Here is a 24046-nt window from a genome sequence, read left to right as displayed (position 1 = left end):
GGACACAGATGGCTGTGTCTCTCTCTCAACACCTGGATGACATGGTGGCTCCCAGACCATGGCTGAGGAGTGCAGAGCTGGTCACAGAGATCCTTGGGGACTGAAGCAGATGGCTGGCATACCTGCCTCAAGTGTTGGATGGGAGCGTCCCCTCATGGTCCCTATGGGGACATCCTATGACTGTGGCTGATGGGCCATTGTGCTGTTTACATTTGGACTGTGGCCAGGAGGCTCACAGCCTGATACACAGGTGGCAGGGACTCCCCTCTGGTGGAAGCCCAAGGGAGGAAGAGACTTTTCTGGGTTTTCAGGTGGGACCATGGCCAGGGATCCTGCCTGCTCTCCTGGGCCTGACTTCCCAGAATGGCCCTGCTCAGCGGGGGGCTCCATGGGACTTCACAGCCTGTCACTGGGCCCCAAGGCTCCCACAGAGGTGCTGTGTCAGGCATCTGCTGGACTGCTGCTGCTGCTGGGGGACATGAGCAGGGCCCACCTCTCCTGCTGTGTTGCTGATGTCACCCTGAAGTTCCATATTTTAAAATAGATAACAGCAAGATGCCATTAAGTGCTGAAAGCAAGATAGCTATCACACCAGAGCTGCATACCCCAAACAGAGAAGCTCATTCTTCCACCCAGCAGTTCCATGTCTGGGTGTACGCTTGGAAGAACCTGTGACATCCACACAAGAGTGACTGGTATGGCTCAAAAATAACCCGAGTGTACATCTGAGGGAACATGGGTAAATGAACTATGATGTATATGTGATAAAATACTACGAGCAAGTAAAATTTGTGACCTGGGTTAATACATCTCAAGATAGTTATTGTTAGCTGGGCGTGATGATGCACACCTGTGATCTCAGCACACTGGGAGGTTGAGGCAGGAGGAACAAGTTCAAGTCTATCCCGGACAACTTAGCAAGACCCTGCCTCAAAATAAAAAGTAAAAAAAAAAAGGGCTGGGGATGGAGCTCAGTAGGAAAAGTCTGGGTTCCATCTCTAATGCCACACACACAAACGATATTATTGAAAAAAAAAAACAAAAAAGAGTAACCTAAGTAGTCACTTATTTCAATTTTAAAGCATGAAAAATACAATATTTATGGAATATACATATTACAAATACACAGGAATCGATTCGAGTATTTCAGTTTTCCAGTGGCCACTATTGGGGGGGAAGTGTGAAAATGGAGAGTATCTTGGTTTCTTCCATTATATTTCTGATATTTTATATATTTTTCAAAACATCCAGCCGTGCCATAGCATGGACACCTGCACAGCACACACAGGTTTAAACCAGGGAGCCACACAGCAGGGGGGCAGACAGGTGGGTGTGTGGCTCCCCTGGGTGGGGCCGTGGCCACCTGCTTTTATGAGCTGTCGCGGAAGGTGGTGTCATAAAGCAGTCACGACGCTTCGGAACACGCCCAGAGCTCCCCCTTGCAGGCAACTCCTGTGAAGAGGGAAGACAGGAAAGAAACCACTGTAGTAGTGACACGTTTCCCGCAAACCTGGAAAGAGACGGGGGATGGCACCTGGCCTTCTGTGAGCTCTGGGCTGCCAGGTGGGAACAATGAGTGGGAAGGGAAATCTCAGGCGGGGTGCAGGGCCCTTCCCCGCTGGCTCTCATGACCCCAACAGTAGCAGCCGCAGTGCCAGCCTCCCTGTCTTGCTACCAGAGCTCCGGAACCCAGATGAAAATGGGTACGTGACTTTGTGGACTGCTTTCCGGGCCCCGTGTATCTGGAAAGTAACCCATTTTCCTCCATGGTACTGGCTGTCTGTGCCAGTAGTAGTCACATTCCTTAGAGCAGTGGGGACAGGACAGTGAGACAGGAGCCACACCTTTCCAATGACTCACTCTCACTAAAGGGCTGGCTGTGTGGTGTCAGCAGCAGCCTCAGAACACGAGACAGAGAGGCACTTGTGACACTCTGGGTGATGATGGGCCCACAGCCCGATAGTGGACACACAGCTAATCCCTGTGCTGCCTCTAGGAAGAACAATTAGCTGTCAGCTGGACAGAGAAGCAAGGCAGGCTCTGTCTTCTTGGAGGGGGCCAAATGTGCTGCCTGCTGGGAAAAAAAAACTCTGAAAAGAATGAGTTCACCACCCCAGTAGTAACAGTGAAGCATGCTCCCAGAAACAAAACTGCCAACAAAAATTAAAGGGTCACTGCAGAGTCCTCTCTGCCATAAGAACAGCAGTGGAAAATCACACTCAGTAATAAAGCATGCCCACCCGCAATGGCAAAACCCGCAGGCTCTGTGAAGGCTAGAATGAATTTTGCTTTGCAAAGCAGAGCCTGGTGGCAAGGATTTTAAGTTTAAAAACAAAAACTTGAATTAATCTTTGGTAAATATGATAATTTTCACTTAATGCAGCCCCCAGGGAGGGTGTCATTAATCTTAGAATAACTTTGCTTAGACAGTGGACCTTCTGCCCCACCCCCCATATGCTCAATAATATTTAAAAGGGGGATGATTCCAAGAGAACAATTCCCTGGAGGTACTAGGTGTGATTAAAAAATATGGTGCATGTTTAAATTTAAGAATTTTTTACAGGAAAGAATTTATTACATTACTGTTAACTCTCCTCAGAACACTCCCCTTCTTTGAACACACTTGTCCCATTGTGTTTGCCACTTTCTGAAGCCATTCTGGAGTCCTCTTTCCTGAGGGTCTTCCCAAGGCATGGTCAGGAGTGTGAATGCTGCTGCCGAGCGCCAGCCAGTGGAAAGTCAGGCTTCTAAAAACGTGATGCTGTGTCCTCCTCCACCTTATTCACCAGACCTGGCATTGTGTGACTTCTGGTTCTTCTTCAAAATCAAACCGACCATGAAAAGGAAACACTTTGAATTGATTTAGGAGAGCACAACTACAGACCCTCAGGAGAGAGGACTCCAGAACTGTTGCAGAAAGTGGCAAGGACAATGGGATGAGTGTGTTTAAAGTGAGGGGTTGGATTTTGAGGGGAATTCGTGCCCATGTGTCTTTTGCTGTAATACTTTTCTTAAAAAACTTAAGCGTTCGCCACATAGTTTAACCTACCTCACAAATTACATTCCCAGGCTCAAGGGCACCTCCTTAGCCCATCCCCATCCACCTGGAGCAAGGACTTGTGCCTTCCAGGTGATGGAGATGGGTTCAGAGCCAAGAAGTGAGACACTGAAGGTCAGATTGCTGATGACTCCATCTCAGGGACCAGTGTCACCGTCCTCCCAAACTGTGACCCAGGACTCCTCCCGCTGCTTCCCTTTGCCATCTCAGTTAACCAGGAGCCTGTCTTCCGTGTGTGACACGGCCTCTGTCCCGTCACTCTCTCCTTGTGGGGACACAATACCCAACACCCACAGTAATTCACAATGCGTGGTCGGCTGGCTCCAAGGCAGGGCAGAGGGGGCCGGGGGAGGAAATGGTCACAGCCAGGAAGCAGAGAGGAGAGGAGCCAGGGAGGGAGCTGCAGCCTTCCTGGTCACACCCCAGTGACCGGCTTCTTCTGAGCAGACTCCACCTCCTCACAGCAGTGCTCTCTAGTGCTCCATGGTGCAAACACCTTCCAAAGCTCCACCTTGGAGCTCCGGAGGCCTTTAAGGAGGAGCATTCTTGGTCTAGGCCAGGGCCCAAGCTCCTCTCTGTGTGCACACACACACAGCAGCTGTGGGCTCTTCCTCTTCTCAGAGGACACCGGCCTACACTTCAGGGCCGGCTCTGATGAACTCATCCGGCCTCAGCTCATGACTCTGCCTCCACACACAGCCCATGCAGGCGACAGGCTGCGGCCATGAGTCCGGGGTACAGTTCTGCCCAGAGCACTGCGGACTCTGTCCCCGTCCTGCCCAGAGTCACAGGGATGGTTCCTCCTGGGAAGGTCCACGGGGCATCTGTTGCATTCTAATTTGTGCACTTTTCTGTGTGAATAATGCAGTCCTTAAATGCAAAGTGAGGAAGACTTTTGAAAACTTTCTGAGTCATTTTTTCCATAATTCTTAAGCCTAACACCCAATTCCTGCAAAATGACAGCATGACTTTTAGCCCCTTTTGCGTCAAAACCCGCCTATCTTTGTTTTCTTCTTCTAAGCATTCAAGGAACATAAATAGACCCACCCGGCATCCCAGGCACAGATGTGTGAGAGAGGAACATGAACGGAAGTGTGTGCTTGCCTTTATGAAGACTGTTTCCTCTCCGTGTCTAAGAGGAGATTAGGATTTAAGGGAACTCACAGAATCAACCTCAAATAAGCAAGAATGAGAATGAATAGGTTTGAAAGGGAAGAGGACCGAGAGTAGGACGGAGAGAGAAGGGAGAGGAGCAGATGGGGACACAAAAGCAATTGAAATATGCGATGGTCACATATCAACTCCCCACCGTGGATGTCACCGCTGCGTAGTGCAAACTTGGACTAATAAAAATAAAAATAAAAAAGTAAAAGCAGGATGGCCTGCCCTGCAAGAAAAAACAAGAATAAATAGGCTTGTTGGCATGGGTGTAGTGGCTAGTTGAAAGTCCAAGTTAAAGGTTAATAGTAATGGATTACTTGGTTAAATACCTTTTTTATTGTCTTAATTTGTTCTTTTAGGTTAACTCGGTCATGGAAGATCGTTCTAAGTATGATGTTTACATTGACTTTTCTTCTTGTTGGTAAGTGTGACCAACAATGCTCCTTAACACTATTCCACAGGGTCCATTTGTGAGGTATGAAAGATTTTGATACAATGGTTGTCTTTGTTAGATAAGTGACCCGGAAAATGCCAGAGTAGGTGGCATGTTTCTGAAGTTCTTTTTTATTTGTTTTGTCTTCATCTCTAATTATAAAGGTAATGTAAATTATTTATAGAAAATTTAGAAAGTGTTTTTTTTTCCTTTTAGCATTGCATTTTAAAATCACAGAGGGTTATTTAAGGTTAAGAATCCTTAATAGACTTATCGGAAACACACTTTACACTTTCTAAATCTCGGTAGCTCCTTTTGGGAGATCTTAATGACAAAAGACTCTTGTTAATGACGTGGGTCCCAAAGAAATTACTGCTTCCCGTGAAGTTCACGTTCTGACTGGGCCAGTACCACACATCATGACTCCTGGCACAGCGGGAAATGTCTCTGCACTGTATCATCAGCCTGGGCACACAGTTCTCTTTAAATCAGGGCTCCAGTCTGGCTACTGTCACATTATGGCACCGTCTAGGAGGGCAGCACTCTGGAGCTATTCTCCACAACCACCCTTGCACACCTGTTCTCCGTGACCACCCTTGCACATCTGGGCAGCTGCCCCAGCCTGGCCCTGTGGCAGTTCCCAAGCAGGGTTACTGGGATGCCCATTCCAGCTGGGAACTTCTGAGCCTCACCCAGAATGCTCTGGTTTCTAGAGAGAACCATGTACCTCTTGGCTGCTTTCTGGCTGTTTTTTTTTCATTTTGTTTTGTTTTGTTTTGTTTGTCTCATCTCTGTTGACAATGGGATTGGTGCCTCCAGCTGTTCTTTCCCACTTCACTTCTGCTGCCTCTCTGTCCATCCCTGTGGATGAAATGTCCTCATAGCAGTCCCCCAGGACAGTAAGTAGTGAGGCAGGCCTGCCCTTCCCAGTCTCCACCTTAGGGCCTAGGTCAGGGCACACAGTGTAGCCACCAGAACTACTTGTGTTCAAGATGTTTCTCCTCTGGCACCTGTGTATGTGTCAGCTTTATGTTACTGTGACAAAATACCTGATATAATCAGCTTAAAAAGAGGAAAGGTTTCTTTGGGCTCGTAGGTTAAGAAGTTTCTGTTTACAGTCAGTTGGTCCATTGCTCTGGGTCCTGTGACAATACATGATGGTGGGTGTATGTGGCTGAGGAAGGGAAAGGGAAACAGGAAGAGCCTGGGGCTCCAATGCTCCCCTCCAAGGTGTACCTCAATGATCTAACTTCCTCCCGCTAGGCACCACCTCCTCAAGGTTCCAATGTCTCGCAGGAGTGGGGACCAAGCCACTGTCCCTGGCCCATGGGGGGATACTTCCCTGAACTATAGTGACATCTTTTAAGATACATATTTATTAATTCAAATTTAGCTCAGTGGTTCTGCTGCCTGCCTCCCAAGCACGAGGTCCCGAGTTCGATCCCCAGTGTCAAAATAAATAAAAAGTAACTCAAAGAGCAAAGTGAAGGGGACTGTAGGAAACAGGGCAGGAGAGCTTTTCAGATGGGAAAGGGTCCTAGGGATGGACTGAAGAGAGGGAAGGGAGGAGGAGAGGAAGGAAAAAGGACTAGGATGCACTGTGCTGGGATACCAACTCACCACGCCAAATGTATTCATTATAGATCACAAACACATGCTAGTAAAAAGTCTGTGTAAAAGTCACACATTATGTCATTAACCGGATGCAAACTGCTTCTTTACCTGATTATGAGCTGGCAAAAAATGTGCCGGATCCATTTCATACACAGCGGGAAAAACGGAAACACAGTGTCAGTGGAAGTGAAAAGGGCTCTGATCCTTCTGTTCTTTACCAAGCTGAAATCCACACAGTATAAAATGAGCCTCTGGGTGCACACGTGAGTGGCATTTAGCTTGTTTACAGTGCCACACAACCACTCCCTTTCTAGAGTTCCAAAATAATTTTCATCACCGCCAAAGGAAGCACCTCATACCCAGCAGGCACTCGCTTCCCTTTCCGCTCTCCCCAGACCCCGCCACCAGCAGGCTCCATCCTGTCTCTCTGCACGTTCTCCTTTGGGACCACTCAGCATTCGGCCGTTCCTGTCCTCTTGGCTCTGTGTACCTTCACGTTTTGAGGGCTGGCCAGTGTTGTAGGCTGTATTCATCCGTTTATCTTGGCTGAAGAACACTCTGGTGTATGCACACACTAGGAGTTGTTTCTGTGTGTCTCCACTGATGGACACTGGACCATGGTCACCTTTTGGGTTTTGTGACTAGCAGTGCGAAGGGCACCTGTACAGGTGTTTGTTTGAATTCCTGCCTTTGGTTCTTTGGAGTATAAAGGAAGTGATGGAGTTTGGAGAAGGACCTGCCGACCTGGTTTCCCTGCACTTCCAGCTGGAGTGTCTCCACCTGGCTTTGGTTTTCACTTGCTCTCCTTCACAGCTAGTGGTGCCAAGCATGGTTGCATCCATTCTGTGGAGAAAGAGCTTCTGTCTGTCTCTTGCTCATTTTTTGATTGTGCTACTTGTTCTTTTGCTGTGGAGTTGCCAGTTCACTTTTGTACCTGGTGCAAGGTAAGGGTTCGACTTATTTGTTCCTGTTCTGTATGTGGCCATGCAGTTGTCTCAGCAGCATTGGTTTGAAAGGTGATTTCCCCCGCAGGAGCCTTCAGGTAGTCTTGGCACCCCTGCCAGAAGTTCAGTTGGCCATAGTCATTATCTGTCGTGATTTTGATCAGAACTGCTTTGAAGACATGCTTTTTTTCTTGCTGTCATCTTAACAATAAGAAGTCTTCTACTTCATAAACGTGGATTATTGGATTATCTTTTTAAATTTTTTTCAGTACTGGACCTAGGACCCTCACTCTGAGCTACACCCCCGGCACTTATTTTTAAATTTTGAGACAAGGTCATGCTGAGTTACTGGGTTGCCAAGCTGGACTCAAACTTGCCATCCCTGCCTTAGCCTCCCAAAGTGCTGGGATTGCTGGTGTGCGCAGCTGAGTTTCTATTTATATAGATTTATTTAATTTCTTTCAGCAATGTTTTAGAGTTTTCAGTCTCAGTTCTAAAGGAAGCCTTTTGTAAGCATTTTGCTGAATCATAGTTTTAAGTCTATTCTGCCAGTCTCTGCTTTTTACTGGACAGAAAAACTCCATTTACATTTAATTTTAAAGAAAGGTTTGTTTCTACCATTTCCCTTTTTCTTCTCTATATTTTGCTGTTTATTTCTGCCACTACTGCCTTCTTATATGCTTAACTGATTGGCTGTATTGTTTTGATGATCTTTTTTTGCATGTGACTTCCATGGAAATTGCAAGTGACATCTTCAACTTTTAAAGGAAAAGTTTTAACTGATGCCAGATTAGCTTTCAATTGTGTCTCAGTGGCTCCTTTGTCACTGAGACAAAACACTGAATGCCTACCACTAAGAGAGGGAGGAGACATTTATTCTGACTCACATTTTTTAGTCCATGGTCGAGGGACTCCAAAGCAAAAATGGCCTGGCAGGAGGGTCTGGCGGAGGAAAGCTGCTCACTCCATGGCTGCCAGGAGGCAGAGAGAAGGGAGGAGCCAGGGAGCGAGACGCAGCATTCCAGAATAGGCCCCAGGGACCGCCTCCAGCCAGGCCCCGCCCCCTAACAGCACAGTCTTCTCTGAACTCCTCAGTGGGTTAAGCATCTGATGAGGCCCCACCCCTGGTCCGATCGCCTTCTGAAAGCCATATCTCTGACGTGTGAGACCTTGGAAGGGGCCTTCTAGATCTAAACCATAGCAAATTGCATCCTCCCTCCGCTACCGCTCTGTCCCGCTTTATGCTGTTGTCAATAATCTTATCATTATGTTTTGTGTGCTTATTAACATAGATTTAGAATTATTTTTATGCCTTTTAAATGACGTAGAAAGTTAAAAAGGAGTTACCAAGTACAGATACAATAATACCGGCTTTTCTGTTTTCCTGTTGTTTCTTCACTGCAGAACTTGGTTTCGTTTTATGGCACCCAGTTTACCTTTTGCTCACACTTCCACTCAGCCTGAACAGCCCCCTACATCATTTTTTCATAAAGCAAGTCTAATGGTCATGATTCTCTCACTTTGTGTTACTTTGGGAACATCTTACTATTCTTTTGTTCATTTGGAAGGTTAGTTTTGCTGGAATAAAATTCTTTGTACCTTAAATATGTCGATTTTACTTTTCTTTCAGCAGTTCGGATATGTTGTTCTGCTGTTTTCTAGCCTCTGGGGTTTCTGCTGAGAAAATAAAGGATAATCTGACAGGGTCATTCGCGCAGGACTAAGCCCTTCTTTCTCACTGTTTTCGGGTTTCTCTGTGTCTTTGTCTTTTACGTTTGACTATAACATGTTTCAGTGTAAATATGGTTAAGTTTGCTCCATTTGGAGTTTGTTGAGCTTCTTGGTTTTCATAGAATTTGGGAAAGACAGTTGTATTTTTTTCCATTGTTCTTTGCCTCTTCCTCTCTTTCCTCCACCAGCGACTGCCTCACCCTCTCTCCACAGTTCTCTGAGGTTCCATTCACCTTCACTTCTTTTGTTTTTTGCTCCCTAGATTAAAAAATACCAATAGCCCTGTGTCCAAGTTTACTGATTCTTTCCTCTGTCCTCTCAAATCTGCTGTTGAGTGGAGTATCAGAGTTCCAAAAATCAGGATCCTGTCTGTGTTCTTCTGCGCTGGCTCTTTCTGGAGGACTGTGAGTGTCCTGCCACACAATGTCACCACCTGGGGACTTGAAAGGACCCACCCGGCTCCCCCAAACTTCTAGAATCACTATTAGTACATGTGAAATGTTTTATAAAGCTTTTCAGATAAGCTCTTTAACCAGAGTTGGTCTTGTTTCTTTGACAGGGCTTCGAAATCATCAGTGGCTTAAAGAAGCAGAGTTTCCTCAGAAATACAGACGATTACATGCCATAGTTGCAGAATATGGTACAAGGGTTTATAATTACCAGGTGATGTTTTATTGTTACCCCTGCCCATTGTTCATTTAAAATTTAATATGCTGCAAGGTGAATCCAGCTTCTCGTGTGTGGACTTTGCTTTGTGTGAGAATATTTAACAGAAATAACACAGGAAATGGGGTTCTTCGAAGAGTTTTTATAGATAAGAAGCCCTAAACATTCTCCACAGCCTCTACTCTCTGCAGGTGCCTATGTGAAGCTCCAGGACAAGGAGAAGCAACAGCTGAGTCTTCCTGTTGCCCTCTTCACACTCCTGCCAATATGGCACCAGACATAGTCAGAACGCGACGGGCGTCCATGGAGGCTGACCACCGAAGTCCTCCTTCCAGCCTGCCCCAGCCCACGCTACTTCCCTGTCCTCACAGTGAGGCTCATCCGTTTTACACACAGACCTCAGAAAACTAGAGAGAGGAAGGTCACGGGGCTATGGCCAGGTGGTCATTCCATGTGTGAAGGGACAGGCACACATACTGACCTCTAACACACAGTAGCTCCACCATGGTCACCCATGGGTGACCTTGGACCTGGCCGACCAGGACATATCTCAGGACCTTTTCCCTCAGGGCCTCTGGAACCCTCCCAGCCCACCCAGGCAAGGCTGCATTCCTGTGCGTCTTGCCAGGCAGAGCTGCGAGCTGCTAGGCTTGGAGAACACATGTGGCTGAAAGGAGCATCCCCTGGAGGACCCAGAGAAGAGAACACTGCGTGGGAGGTCAGTGTGAGGCAACTCCTATGCACTGGGATCCACGCATCTGAGACCAGGACCCAGGCCCTTGGCAGCTGGGGCCCAACAGCCAGGTCATCGTCAGGAAGACAAAATCGAATATGCAGGGTGGATACGGTGTCTCCAGTTATGTCCTGGCTGTGACCCATCCTCACTGCGGTGGCAATGTCTGGTCACCTTGGCTAGCCATGGTGCAGTGTTCAGTCAGCTACCAATCTAGGTGTTGGTGTGAAAGTATTTTTTTCTTTTGAGAGCTCTCTCACTAGGTTGCCTACTCTGGCCTTGAACTCATGGCGATCCTCCTGTCTCAGCCTCCCAAAGGCTCCAATTGCAAGTGTGCACCATGGAGGCTGGCCTACATTTTTAGATAGGATTAACATTGAAATCAGCAGACTCTAAGTGAAGGAGGTTGCCCCCCCACAGTTTGGGGGGGCCTCATCTGATCATCTGAAGGTTGTGAGCAACCCCCAAGGAAGAGTAATTCTGCATCTCCATGGCCTCGGATTTGAGCTACACCGTGTCTTGTCCCTGGGTCTCCAGATGCCAGCTTGTCCTGACTGCTTCAGATTTGCCAGCCCCACCATTCCATGGCTGTAAGAGCCAGCTCCTTAAAACAAACATCTGCCCCCTCTCCCTCCCATTTCCCTGGGATACCCTGATTACCACGACCACAAGTTCCTCTGGCAGTTCTACCAGAGGCTGGACCCGGGGCAACCCTCTGCCCACAGTACTTGGCCCTAGATCCTAACAAGACAGCCCTGCCCCTATACTCCTGCGCAGCTCAAATCCTTCTCCAGAGTGGCCACGGAGACCGACCACTGGGACAGCATCCAGGGACAGGAACTTCACGTCTGCCTTGCCCTCGATGCTCACTGGTCTATCTGTGGACTCTTCCTGCCTTGCCCTCCCCTACTGAAATGAGGCATGAGCTTTTCAGATCCTAGAGTTGTCCCCAGGTACACAGATGCTCAATAAGTAGTGGAATGAATGAGTGAACAACCTCAGTGGTCTCTCTCCAACTTTCCAGAGCTGTCCTTCTCCTCCATCTCTCGATGTTACACTGATCAGCAGACTCCATGGTGTTTTCCTTCTAAAGACGCCTGAGGCCATGTCTAGGGGCTGAGGTCTGGGCATTTGTGAGCAGTGTTGCTCTGGGTTTGTGTTGATGAGAGCTCCATCAAGAACCACAGGACGGGACCAGAGATTTAGCTTAGTGGTGCTGCTGCCTGCCTCACAAGCGCAAAGTCCCAAGTTCCATCCCTGGTACCAAAAAAAAAACCAAACCAAACCAAAAAAACACTGGACAGGTGGCACCTCACTGTTCTATGTGGGATCCGTCCCAGACCCCAAGCCACACTTGGACCCTGTCTCATGGCTTGGCTTTGTTCACCTAACAGCAGATTTCAAACACATCCCCCTGCTTAGATATCAATTCATGACAGCACTTTATGACTAAGTAATATTCCATTGTTGCAATGATTACATACTCAGTGGATATTTCTTTCTGAACAGTTTTTCTCTCATCTTTCATGTTATAAACATCCTGGTGACTAAATCCACTCAGCCACCTCGGCTGTTTACTTGGGATGCATGTACTGAAAGAAGGATAAACAAAGAATGTTCACCATTTTTAGATGGCCTTTTCATCTTGAACATGAATGCCCACCACGAAGAACAGGAACCCGATAGCAGCTACACATCCTAAGAAAGCCTACCTGTCCCTTCATCCTGAGAGTGACCCTTTAATAAAGGCACTGCTAGGTCCACTGATAGACCGGAAGCTGGATCACAGCCCGGACTCAGCAGCCTGGGGCTGCCCAGCTGCCAAGGCTGAAGCTCAGACTCGCGCTCAGTGCTCACCGAGTCTGGGACTGCTGTCCACTCGCTGGCCCTGTGAGGACAAACCCCATTGTCAGGGGCCACAGATTCACCATCGCCATGAAGAGGTTAAGGACAATGAGTTCAGATTGGGTGCTCCAGCATTTAAGTAGTATGCACAGGCAGCAACCATTGTAACTTCTAGTATTAGCCTTTCTCTTCCTCTTCCTCTTCCCCTTCCCCTCCCTCTCCCTCCCCCTCTCCTCCTCTCCCCCTTCTCCTTCTCCTCCTCCTCCTTCCTCTTCCTCTTCTCCTATGGTGCTGTGATCTAACCAGGGCCTTACATCTGCCAGGCACTTTGTCCCTGTGTGACATCCTCAGTCCCGAGTCTCTGCAATACCTATGGTTTTTCTCTTTGTTTTGCAGCATGGATGCCGCAAATTTCAATCACTCCCCACCTCAGACAGGTTGCTGTGGTGTTCAGAATTTAGCTTCTCAAAAGTAAAAACATGGAAACAAAGTCTTTGTATATAGGGAGGCATGGGGCTGGGGAATGGGGAAAAAATGAAAACCAAGATACATCATGTAAAGGTACAAGATCCTAATGATGAATGTAACTGTACTGTATGCTAAAATGTACCAATAAACTTAATGAAAGGAGAAAAAAGAATTTAGCTTCTCAGAATTTAAGGCACATATATGTTCCATGCCCATGCTTCTAACATTATCTTACTTCTCCAATACTTATTTTTTCTTCACTTTTATTCCTTCACTTATGTCTTTCTGTCCTACGTGTTTTAATCCTGTAGATAGATGGATAGGTGGGTGAATGGATGGGTGCACAGACAGACAGACAGACAGATGGGTGGATGGTTTCTGTAGTAGAACAAGCCTGAAATGCTTTTGGGATTGACGCAAAATAAAAATGCTTTTAAAGTTATGGAAAGTTTTAATATTCAAAGAATTTTCAAATGCACACATCAGCAAATCCCGGAACATTTTCTATCGTTCATTCAAATCTACAACAGAAAAAAAAAAAAAAAAAAAAAGGAATAAACTGGAAACTCCATCCCTATGGACAAGCAACTCACTCCAATTGAAACTAAAAAACAAGAAATGAGAATCAATCTGGCTGTGAAAGCCCCCAAATCCAAGTCTCTCACAAAGACAGTGTATAAGAAATTAAACTGCTCAGCTGAAAAAAAAAAAAATGCGAGGTAATTTTATCCCTGTCCCACACTGGATTCCATGCTAAGGCTGCTGTCACACACTCCAACAGTGTTGGTAGTTGGTCCCTCCATTCGTGGCAGTTTTGAGCATAGCAAACTGACAGGAACCAAGAGGTTCTTCGGAACAGGAAAGCAGATTGATCAGGGGAGGAGGCTGGAGGAAATTTCCCAGGCACCTGCGGTGTGCTGGGGCTGGGGAGGAATCCAGGCTCGGCCACACCAGGCGGTCACTGTGCCTCCAGGCCGACCCCAGGCCCAGGTGACACGCTGATCATTCCCTCGGAGCCTTGAAAGGTGACCCCACAGCCAAATCCTGACCCCAAGAGCCTGTGAATGTGACCTTTAAGGAAAAGGATCTTTGCGGTTGGAGTTAAGAATCTCGAGATGAAATCACCCAGATGGGCCCTAATTCAATGATGGGAGCCCTTATAAAAGAAAAAGAGGTGCAAGGCGAAGAACCACGGAGGTTAGGGGATCAGCCGCAAACCAAGAATGCGAGGAGCCACCGGAAACCGGAGAGGTGCGGAAGTCATCTCCCAAGGCCTTCAGAGGACAGCGCCGCCCTATGGACCCCTGGCCTCCGACTTCCAGCACTCAGCTGAGAGAAGCCGTGTGAGGTGTTTCCAGCCCAGTTTGCAGCCCCAGGACCCCATGCAGCCCCCGGAAGTTCTCCTTCGTGCTCGGGAAATGTGAGCGCTGCCCTCAGAGGGACAGAGCAGCAGCCTGCGTGTCCTTCACACACAGCAGGGGTTTGGGCTGGGGGAGCCCCCCAGGGGCACTGCCAATGGCCAGCTGACCGTGGGGGCCAAGGTGAGGGCTGGCATGCCACGGACCCAGCGTCCTCGCTGCCTCCTCTCCTCTGATCTCCGTCCCCCTGCAGAGCACCCGGGTGCCGCCCCGGCCCTGGAGGACGTCACGGCCTCCTCGGGGGCCCTGAGGAGCCCCAGACACCTTCCCAGGGTATGGAGCCAGGGTCCCGGAGAGCGGATGCGACCTCAGAGAAAACAGAGCCCCCCTCAGACAGCGGGATGCACAAAGACTTACCTTTATCTTTCTTTGCAGGCCAGGCTGCGGATGCCCAGAGAACAGCTGGAACTCCTGAAGTGAGTGGGACTGAGCCGCGCACCACACTCTGGTGGCCTCAGAGGCTGTGACCATGTCGCAGAGTTAAAAACTAAACCCCGCTCTCCACTGTAGTAGGCTTCACTGCTCCACCCACGCCAGAGCCCTGACCCAGGCCACTTCCTGTTAGCCGCTGATTCTTTTTCTCCTTCTGTGTGTGTGATACTGGACGAAGCTAGCACCTGCACTAATCTTCATCCCCAGCCCTTCTTTAATTTATCTTTGTATTTTCTTCCTAAGTCATTAAATTACCCAGGATGGGCTAGGGCTTGCCATCCTCCTGCCTCAGTCTCCCAGAGTGCTGGGAGTATAGGTATGCACCACCCCATCTGGTGATTTTTTTCTTTATAGTAAGCACATGTATCTTTCAATAAAAACAGTCATATTTTTATTACTTTGGGATATTACTGGCCCTGTCATATATTTCTACTACCATGAATCATTCTTTAAGGAAATATATACCCAATTTATTTTCAGTATTAATTATAATCACACAAAAAAATAGAAAACAACCATTTTTAGGTGAGAAAAATGGGCCAAAGTTTAAATACATTAGTTTATCCATGTACTAATGGAGTTATGATGCTACTAAATAATTCTAAATTTTTTTTTGTTTTCAGAGTGTACTAGCACACATAATCACAAATACAATCCTATTTCATTACTGACTTTTTGCACTGAATACAAACTATAAGATCACATCAAAATTTAATAGTGTTGGGGCCAGGATTTAGCTCAGTGGCACCGTGCCAGCCTGGCAAGCACAAGGTCCTGTGTTTGATTCCCGGGTACAAAAAAAAATTAATAGTGTTAATTTCTTTAAAGTGTTTGTATTTTTCCAGCTTTAAATGTAAATTGTTTTAGCTGGCACCGGGCGTGGTGGCACGCGCATATAATCCCAGCACTCAGGAGGCTGAGGCAGGAAGATCGCTGTGAGTTCGAGAGCAGCCTGGGCTACATAGTGAGTTCCAGGTCAGTCTCAACTACACAGTGAGACCCTGTCTCAAAAAAAAAAGTAAATTGTTTTACAATTTGGGGGAAAAAAAATACTAAACAAATAGCGCTTTTTTTTCAACATAAGGAAATCCCTGTTTAACATTTTATTGTTCTCCCTACCAGCGGCTCTTCAACCGCAGAGCAGTAGACTAAATTCTTGGAAGGTGAAATCTTGCACACGCAGGCAGTAAAACCAGTGAGAGGTGCCTGGTGCCGGAGTGGGTCCGGGTCTTTCGCCTGGCATCCCTGCGGCTCTGACGCGGCAACCTGTGACGCTTACAGCAGCGCGCTCCCCTGCCCCCCACTTGGATATGCCTTTCCCCCAGCACCGAACACCCTTCCGGTGGTGGTGGTGGCCCAAGTTCAGCCCGGCTCCTGACCGCCATGGCCCTTCTCCTCTCTGACCTGCGTCTCTCCCCCTGCAGGAGGGAAAGCCAGGCTCTGGAGAACAATTGCCGAGAAATTCTACTGCTGATGGAGCAGATGGACATGCTGAGGGCCCTGCTCAGGGACGTGAAGGGCGGAACTGACCGTGACAGTGGGAGGGACCCCGGGCGTGTCCCCCAGGGGCAGGACGTCACGGAGGAGCCAGACGAGGCAAGGAGAGTTGGAGGGCAGCAGGGACTGAGTGCTGCTGCCTCCCCTTCCCTGCCAGAGCACCTGGTGCCTGGAGCCTGCCAGGAAACCCACCCTGCCGTAATGCTGGTGACAGAAACAGGGTGCCGCAGTGGGACCTCCTTCCTGCCCTAATAGACCCCCAGTTCAGTTTCACTTCCCAGTAAAAAAAACAAAAGCAAAAGATCACTCGGAAGTGGTGGGCTCCAAGCATCTACCCCCGAACCCTGAAATAGTGAGGGGTTCCTAGTCCCCGCTTTCATAGCAAGTGCCGTTGGGCCCATGGGCGCCAGGGCTGGGCAAAGGGTGAGTAAAACCAGTGAGCTAAACTGAGTGTGGTGGTGCACACCTCTAATCCCAGCTCTCTGGGAGGCTGAGGCAGGAAATGACAAGTCTGAGCCATCAGACTGTAAGAGCCTGGGGAGGTAGCTCAGTGCAAAGGCCCTGGGTTTAATCCTCTGTACCAAACAAAAACAAAAACAAACCAACTGGGGAGCTCAGCTTTCTTCTCTTCTCTTCTCTTCAGCAGCCACCAGCACCACCATGCCTGTCCCTTCCACAGTGTCCATACTTTATTATTCACAAAAATCTGACACTGGCCTCCCACTGCCTTCCGGGCCCTGCTTTCTGCCTTGTCCCTTGTTTGTGAGAGCTTAAACTGCTCAGGATACTTGCCTACTCTAGGACAGCACCCTGCAGAACCCACAGTTAATTCAAGCAGATACAATTCAGCACATAGAAGCAACCGTGCAGGATTTGCAAACCACCAAGTTCCCAAATAACCACAGAATGCTTGCGTGTGCCTTGCTAAGAGGAGGATGGGCGGCAGCTGATCCCACAGCCCAGCCTGCCTCACATCTGACTGGAAAGCACAGGCTGCTATTTTGCAGATTAGGACCAAGACCTCACGGTGAACACTGGTAAAGGTTAACAGAAAACTGTTTTTACCATTTGTACAGGAAATGTTCAACTTAGTACACCACATACTGAAAAAGTTGAGAGAGGACCAAGTGCAAATGGTGGATTACGCCCTGAAGTCGGCAGGTGAGTATGTACAGAAAAAGTGAACGCGGCCAAGGATGTAGCCCAGTGGTTCTGCCACCTGCCTCAGAAGCAGAAGGTCCCAAGTTCACCAAAAAAAAGGTGAACAGATGAGTATAAGAAAGCAAAGGGAAAAGAAGGAATGACCCCCCCCATGTCTCATGCTTCCCTGAATTTCTTCATCTTTTTAGTAATTTTGGAGAAGGAAAACAATAAGTCTAGAGGACAAGGAATACATTAAAAGTGCTTATCGCTGATTGCTTTCCACAAGTAAATCTTGGCACACACCGTTCAACTTAGCACGGCCCAAAGGAACTCAGAGGAAGCTGAAATGCCACCCAGATGAGAAGGCAGAAAACAGTTTAAGCAGAGCAAAAATGACAGCAGTCTGTATTGGAAACCAAAACACCTTATGCATTATGACAAATCTAAATGTATTATTAGTGACTAAGTTGGCAGTCAAGAGTCATTTACCAAGTAATGTTCTTAATATTTTCCATTTAAAAGTAATCCTTCAGAGTGTGGGCTGTGAATCATGCACCTTAAAAATCTCCAGTGAGAAATTTACATTTATTAGAGAAACTGTGTAGGTCACACTTTCCTTAAAAAAGTAAAGCAAATTTGGACTGAATATTTTTTTTAAAAAGCAAACTTTAGGGCTAGGGAAGTAACTTAGTAGTTAGGGGTTAACCCTAAATACCACCCTCATGAAACTCAACTGTGTTCTGCTAGATGAAGGAGCCATGTTCAAAACGGCCACCCCCTGAGAACAGACACAGGAAAGGAACGCCCAGCTCAGGTAGCTTCATGGAGACATAGCTGTGATTATCTAGGCCCGAAGCAGGGGCTTCTGGGAAATGAGGAGAACTGTTCATTGCTGTGTGTTTGCTTGGGGTCTAAAAGTTGTGGTGTACCTCTGATGAATGACATGGTATCTGAATTATTTTAGAAGCTGCTTTAAAAATAAGCTAAATGAATAAAAAAGTGAATATATTTGAATTATTTAAAAATCTCACAATTCAATGTTCTCTGGAAAGTTTATATGAGTGTAGGATCAGTCCTCACATTAGAATGTAAGAAAATATTTCCTGTCCAATTGGTTGGGTAGGGGTATTAATTGAGTGAGCAGATCATACTGGCCTTGAAAACAAGTACGTGTGGGGGTGCCAGGTAAAGGAAAGGGTATTTCATTAAAGTTGAATTTTAAATAAATAAGCAAATATTTTTGTAGGATAAATATGTCCTAAATATTGTATGAGACATGACTGTTACTAAAAAATTAGTCCTTATTTATCCAAAATTCAAATTTACATGGACGCCTAAATACTAATTTTGGGGGGGGCCGGAAATTGAATTCAGGGTCTTGTGATTGCCAGGCAAGTGCTGTGCCACTGAGCTACATTCCCAGCCCAAGAGTAATTTTTTTTAGCAACCCTGGGTGCACATTTACCATTTCAGATCATGGAATCTTACAGAAAGTTCTGGAGTCTATGGCCATACCACCTTGAATGTGCCCGATCTCATCAGAAAGTTCTGGAAATCAGACATTTGGTCAAGCACATATACTTTTAATATTATATTGTGTTACTCAGGCGAAATTTGAAGGAGTGGTTCACATTTCTGTTTCTAGTGCACAGAACACATTTTCTTTCTAAAACAAAGTAATCTGAAGGGATAGTATATATGAATATATTTAATTGATTGAAATAAAAATTCAATAAGTATAATTGGAATTATTAATATAATTTGTAGGCCATTTATGACATTTTGTTCTCTGCTGTTTGTTTTTAAGAGGGCTGCAGAAAGTCTCATTTATCACATGAGCTATGAAACTATAGAGCACCATATATGTTTTTTTGGATGCTAAATATCTGTATACTATTTTCAGCTCTAATTTAGTTGCTCCGCAATTCAATTTTTTATCATATTAATTTCTGAAATTTTGTAAAACTGTCCAAGGCCAACATAACTATATCAATATGACAAAATTTCAGTGGAAATGAACAGCTTTATTCCTTCTACTGATTCCTTGACTGTGAATTCTGCCTCATGTACTATTTTCCCAGCAATAATTTTTTCAAGGACATCATTAAAACCTAGGGGCTGGGGATTTAGCTCAGCGGTTCCATTGCCTGCCTCACAAGCTCAAGGACCCAAGTTCGATTCCCAGTACCAAAAAAATAAAAATAAAAACGCAACTGATATATATTGACTTGTGTATGCACTTCTTAAAATTTAAAATGCATTTTATATTTTAGGGGCCTCCATTGTTGAATCTGAAACCTCGGAAAGTTACACAAATAATAAGACAAAACTGTACTGGCATGGGATCGGGCTCCTAAGTCATGAAATGCCACCAGATATCATTCTTCAGGTAAAAAATTTAAAAAATTAACCCATTACTATTTTAAGACTTTATTATTACATGCCAGGAAGTGCAGGCAATATAAGATAATCCAAACCTGAAATAATCTTAGATTTTTATAGTCTTTACATTGTACAGATTATTTCTTATTTGATGGTCAGTAAACCATGCTCAGTCAGTTTATCATTACTTATTATTTAAGGATCTATTTATTTCTTGGAACACATACATTCCATATCTTTCATTTACATTGCTTCTGTGTCCTGCCTTTTAGATTCAAAACTTCAGTCACTCAACAAACATTGAAAGTGCTGGTCTTTTAAGTGCTAGGACTGTGCTAAGTGCTATTCAGGCCACATGTTCTCATTAAGTCCAGTTGTAACAGGAACAATTTCCAGACAAGGTTTTCACAGAACATTTTGGTTCAATTCCAAAGGAAGTGGACATCACAGCAGCAGAAGACTTCTTAACTGAAGTCTGCACATTTGAAGTTGGTTTCAAATTTAGATTTAGCTTCAGGGTCAAAGCCACAGTCTCATATCAGGTTGTACTCATAGTTTAGATCTGGAATATGATAGATCTCTTTCTTCCCCATCATCACTGACGTCCCCGGCACCACCATCACCACCACAATCATCCTTGCTGCTGCTGTCCCCATCACCAACCGCCATTACTGCCATCACCACTGTTCCTCCACCATGACACCATGGGCTCGGTCAGCACCACCATCACCATCACCCCACCATGATCTCAACCGTCCCGTCACCTCCTCCACCATGACCATGGTCAGCACCACCACCATCACTGTCTTCAGCAGCACCGACAGCCTCACCACTCACACACCCTGGCTGTGTCTAGCAGCTCACAGTCCACTGAGGACCATGGAGGAGAGCGATGCTCACACGATAAAGGTCTCTGATCCGCAGAGGCACAAAGTGCTCTGGAAGACAACAAGCTAGGGATGTCATGAACATTTCCTGTTTGGTAATGTTGCCCGATTGCTGCCTATATTCTGAGGGCATCGGAGAGAGATCTGCCAGCACTAGTGATTACAGCTGCCCAGTTTCCAGCAGTGGATTTACAAAACCATATGAGAGGTTAATTTCCTCTTTTCTTTCCAGCCCGACATCCACCCTGGAAAGTGCTGGGCCTTCCCGGGTTCCCAGGGTCACATCCTAATCAGACTCGCCCGGAAGATCATCCCAATGTTGGTCACCATGGAGCACATCTCAGAGAAGGTGTCACCGTCGAGAGACACGTCCAGTGCACCCAAGGAGTTCTCTGTCCATGTGAGCCACCGCGGACCCTCGCAGTTGAGCGGGGAGCAGGAGCTGCACCCTCCGGTGTGGCTCTCCACTGGGTCACTCCTTGGTTGAGTCGCTTACTTTCTGGGTCGTCGCTTTGCTTTCTACAAAGTGAGAGGGTTGATCGGCAGGCTTTGTAGCACTTTATTGATTTTGCTTTACCAAAGTTATACAAATGCAGCAAAAACGTTACATATTTCCAGAAAGTTTAAAATGGAACAGTGGTTCCGTGTCCCATGTCTCTCTCTTCCCCCGACTCTCATGACCCCCATCCTTCCACTGGAGACAGTCTCTGCTGCACGTTTTGGCATTCGCCTCCATATTTGCTTTCACCGCTGCTTCTTCATCTTCCAGTTGTGACATTCCCCAGTGAGGTGAGGATGAGCTCCCTTCCATGGTTGCCCCACACTCCTGATATCTTCACATCTTTTTCAAAAACCATGCTTATGGAGATAAGTAACACTCACCCACTGAAAATGCACTGTGCAGTGGTTTTGTGTGTTTATTGCCACAATCAATTTTAGAACATTTAACATTTACCCCAAAAAGAAACCCTAAACCCCTTAGCTGTCGCCTCTCAGTCACCCACCGCACTGCAGCCCCTGGCAACCCTAGGCTACTCCGTCTCCATACACATTACCCATCCAGGACATTTTATATAAATGAAATCACTTTCATGAAGGGATTCTTTCAGTTAGTGTCATGGTTTCCAAAGTCACCCACAGGGAAGCAACCATTGGTACTTGATTTCTGGTTTTAATGGCTAAGTAATATTTTATGGTATTACCATATTTTATTCATCCATTCTTTAACTGATGGACATTTCAGTTCTTTCCAGTTGCTCCCCTATAATGAAGAGGTTATGCTTGTACAACTTTTGCATAGGCTTATTTGGGTAGGGTTGTTCATATAAAGTTATCGCGCAGTTATCTCTGGCTTTCTGTCTGTTGTGAATAACACTGCTATGAACATTTGTCTCTGGGTTTTTTTGGGGGGTCTTTAGATTTTGCTTCCTGCAGAGTACACCTAAGATCAGACTCACTGCATCTCACCCTAAGTCCATGTCTGATGTCTGAGGAGCTGGGAGCTGTATCTTATTTTTGTTTCAATCATATTCAATGTGTTCATGGTGACTATGTGAACTGTATTGTTTCTAGTTGAGCCATAGAGTGTACTTGAATAGTTTTCTTTTTTTTTTTTTTGCATAATTTTTGATGTTTTGGGAGGTAATGGCTTTAATTTGCTGTTTTACTATGTTTCTCCCACTAAAATAGTCCCCAACTTTTTACCACAAGTGTAAATATTCTCATTTATCTACCATCTGTCTTATCCTTTTCTTTTGCTATGATCTTTCCTGCATCTCTCTATCTAGCATCTGTCTGTCTTCTATGTAACCTTCTTCTGTCTCCGTTATCTACCTTTCTTGTGTCTTCCCGTCATCTGTCTCATTGCCTCTCTCTGTTACTGTCTGTCTATCTAGCTAACCAGCTACTATCTGCCTGCTTAACGCTCTGACGGGTCTTCAGCCTCACTAGCCCCCCAAGCCTGAGTCCTTGGGGTGCACCGGCCAGTTCTGGCCCTTGCACAACCTCTGTCCCTGGTGGACACAGAGGGTCCAATGGGTCCCATCCACACCCATTCGTTTTAACGGACAACATACTCATTCCAGCCTCCATACCGGCTGTCTCCTGACAGGGTCTTCAGAAGAGATGTGGAGGAGAAGAAATTTTCCTAGGTCAGTTTCTCTATAACAACACGGGAAGCACCATTCAGACATTTGACCTACAGGTAATAGGTGCCCCGGGAAATGGTAAGACGTGATGGGCTGGGGGGGTTTAAGTCTCATGCAAGGGTGTGGGCAGGTTCTGTGCCAATACCATGCCATGTTGTTCTGAGCATCAGGGTTAGGGTGTCAGTGGGTCCTGGAGCCAATTCCTGCAGATTCCAGGGATGAGCACAAGTATAAGAAACGAGCATGTCCTTAGGGTTTCACGTGGACTGGCCTCTTCTTATGAGCCTGGGCTCTTCCATCGGGACTTAGTTGGATTCATGGGTGTGCCCTCTCATGCTCAGTAGGGAGCAGCACTGAGCAAAGGGACACAGGCGGGTGGAGAGCGACCTACACGCCAGTACCTAGACCACCACCCCGCTGTTGCTCTCTGCCATGTTTACCTCCTCTTGAGTTCTTCCCTTCCAGTAGTTCATCTTCTCGCCCTTTAGACGGTTGTCTGAAAAGGCTTGTGTTACAGGAAGTTACAAAGAAAGGGTTTTAATGTTCTATTAGATCCGCGTTCCCTGGGATTCTTCGAGGTGAATCTCACTGTAAGTCATTTCTTTCTTCATCTGCAGCATGGAATTTCTGAATCCTTATTATGCGTGAGACTGAAAATCCTCAGCAACTGGGGACATCCGAGCTATACTTGCGTGTATCGGTTCCGAGTCCACGGTGTCCCCAGCGACCTCACCTAGAGGTACCGGGGCCAGGACAGTGGCCCCACGCCCGGCACACGGCAAGTTTCCTGGTCGATAGATTAGACCTCACCCCTGGCAACCCAAAGTGGGGAGGTGGGGAGAAACCTCAGAGTGGTTCCTATTTGTCAGAAAAAACGAATGCATTTTACTAATAAACATATGAGAGTAAATTCAGCCGTCTTGTAGTCTGCCTTTTAAGGATGCAGTCATGCTGCTTGAGCATTGAGAAGTAATTGTGTACCTAGAAGGAGATGGCATTACTCAACCTTCGTTCTTACCACAGCACCGGTACCTTCATTTCTCTTGCCTCTGTGTGTCACGTGTCTCAGTCTCTTTCTTCATGGCCGAGGCACAATGCCCAACCCCCACAACTTAAAGGAGGAGAGGCTTATTTGAACTCACATTTTCTGACCATGGCAGAAGGGCTCGGGTGGAGGACAGCTGCTCCAGCCACGGCGGCCCGGAAGCAGAGAAAAGGAGGAGTGGGGAAGAGAGAAAGAGCCTTCGAGGTCATGCCTCTTCCGACTAGGTCCCGCCCCCTAACAGCCGGGCAGCTGTAGGGATCCCCTGATCCAAACCCCGCCTCCAAGCACTGAGGCTTCAAGGGAAGAGCCCAGCTCCAAACCACACCATCAGGTAAGGGTGTCAGCTGTCACACTTGTTAGCACTGGTCTGCAAGCACAGTCGATGCACTAAGACCACAGGCAGGTAATTTTTAATTCAGAGAAGTTAATTTACTGAGGAGTT

General features: G+C 46.7%; 1 protein-coding gene across 3 annotated transcripts; it reads left to right on the top strand.

Moving 5' to 3' along the window:
* Positions 1-1414: 1414 nt before the first annotated feature.
* Positions 1415-23442, top strand: Sun3 (Sad1 and UNC84 domain containing 3). Of its 3 annotated transcripts, none has more exons than XM_019207606.1 (10): positions 1415-1563; positions 4579-4640; positions 9501-9604; positions 14447-14487; positions 15928-16099; positions 17077-17161; positions 19417-19532; positions 20645-20866; positions 22523-22615; positions 23177-23442. In XM_019207606.1, exons 2-10 carry the CDS (start codon positions 4610-4612, stop codon positions 23294-23296), a joined length of 984 nt encoding a protein of 327 aa, XP_019063151.1. In that variant the 5' UTR covers positions 1415-1563; positions 4579-4609; the 3' UTR covers positions 23297-23442. The 3 variants fall into 3 exon arrangements, with proteins under 3 accessions (XP_019063151.1, XP_010623201.1, XP_010623200.1); XM_010624899.2 differs by having other exon boundaries at positions 1484-1703; positions 20645-20812; XM_010624898.2 differs by having other exon boundaries at positions 1484-1703.
* The last annotated feature ends 604 nt before the right edge of the window (positions 23443-24046 follow it).

The sequence above is a fragment of the Fukomys damarensis genome, unplaced genomic scaffold, assembly GCF_012274545.1.
Source record: "Fukomys damarensis isolate Sample0158 unplaced genomic scaffold, DMR_v1.0_HiC HiC_scaffold_17, whole genome shotgun sequence".
NCBI classification, from domain to species: Eukaryota; Metazoa; Chordata; class Mammalia; order Rodentia; family Bathyergidae; genus Fukomys; species Fukomys damarensis.
The sequence above is the reverse complement of the archived record's forward strand: the minus strand, read 5'-3'. Positions and strand labels throughout refer to the sequence as shown.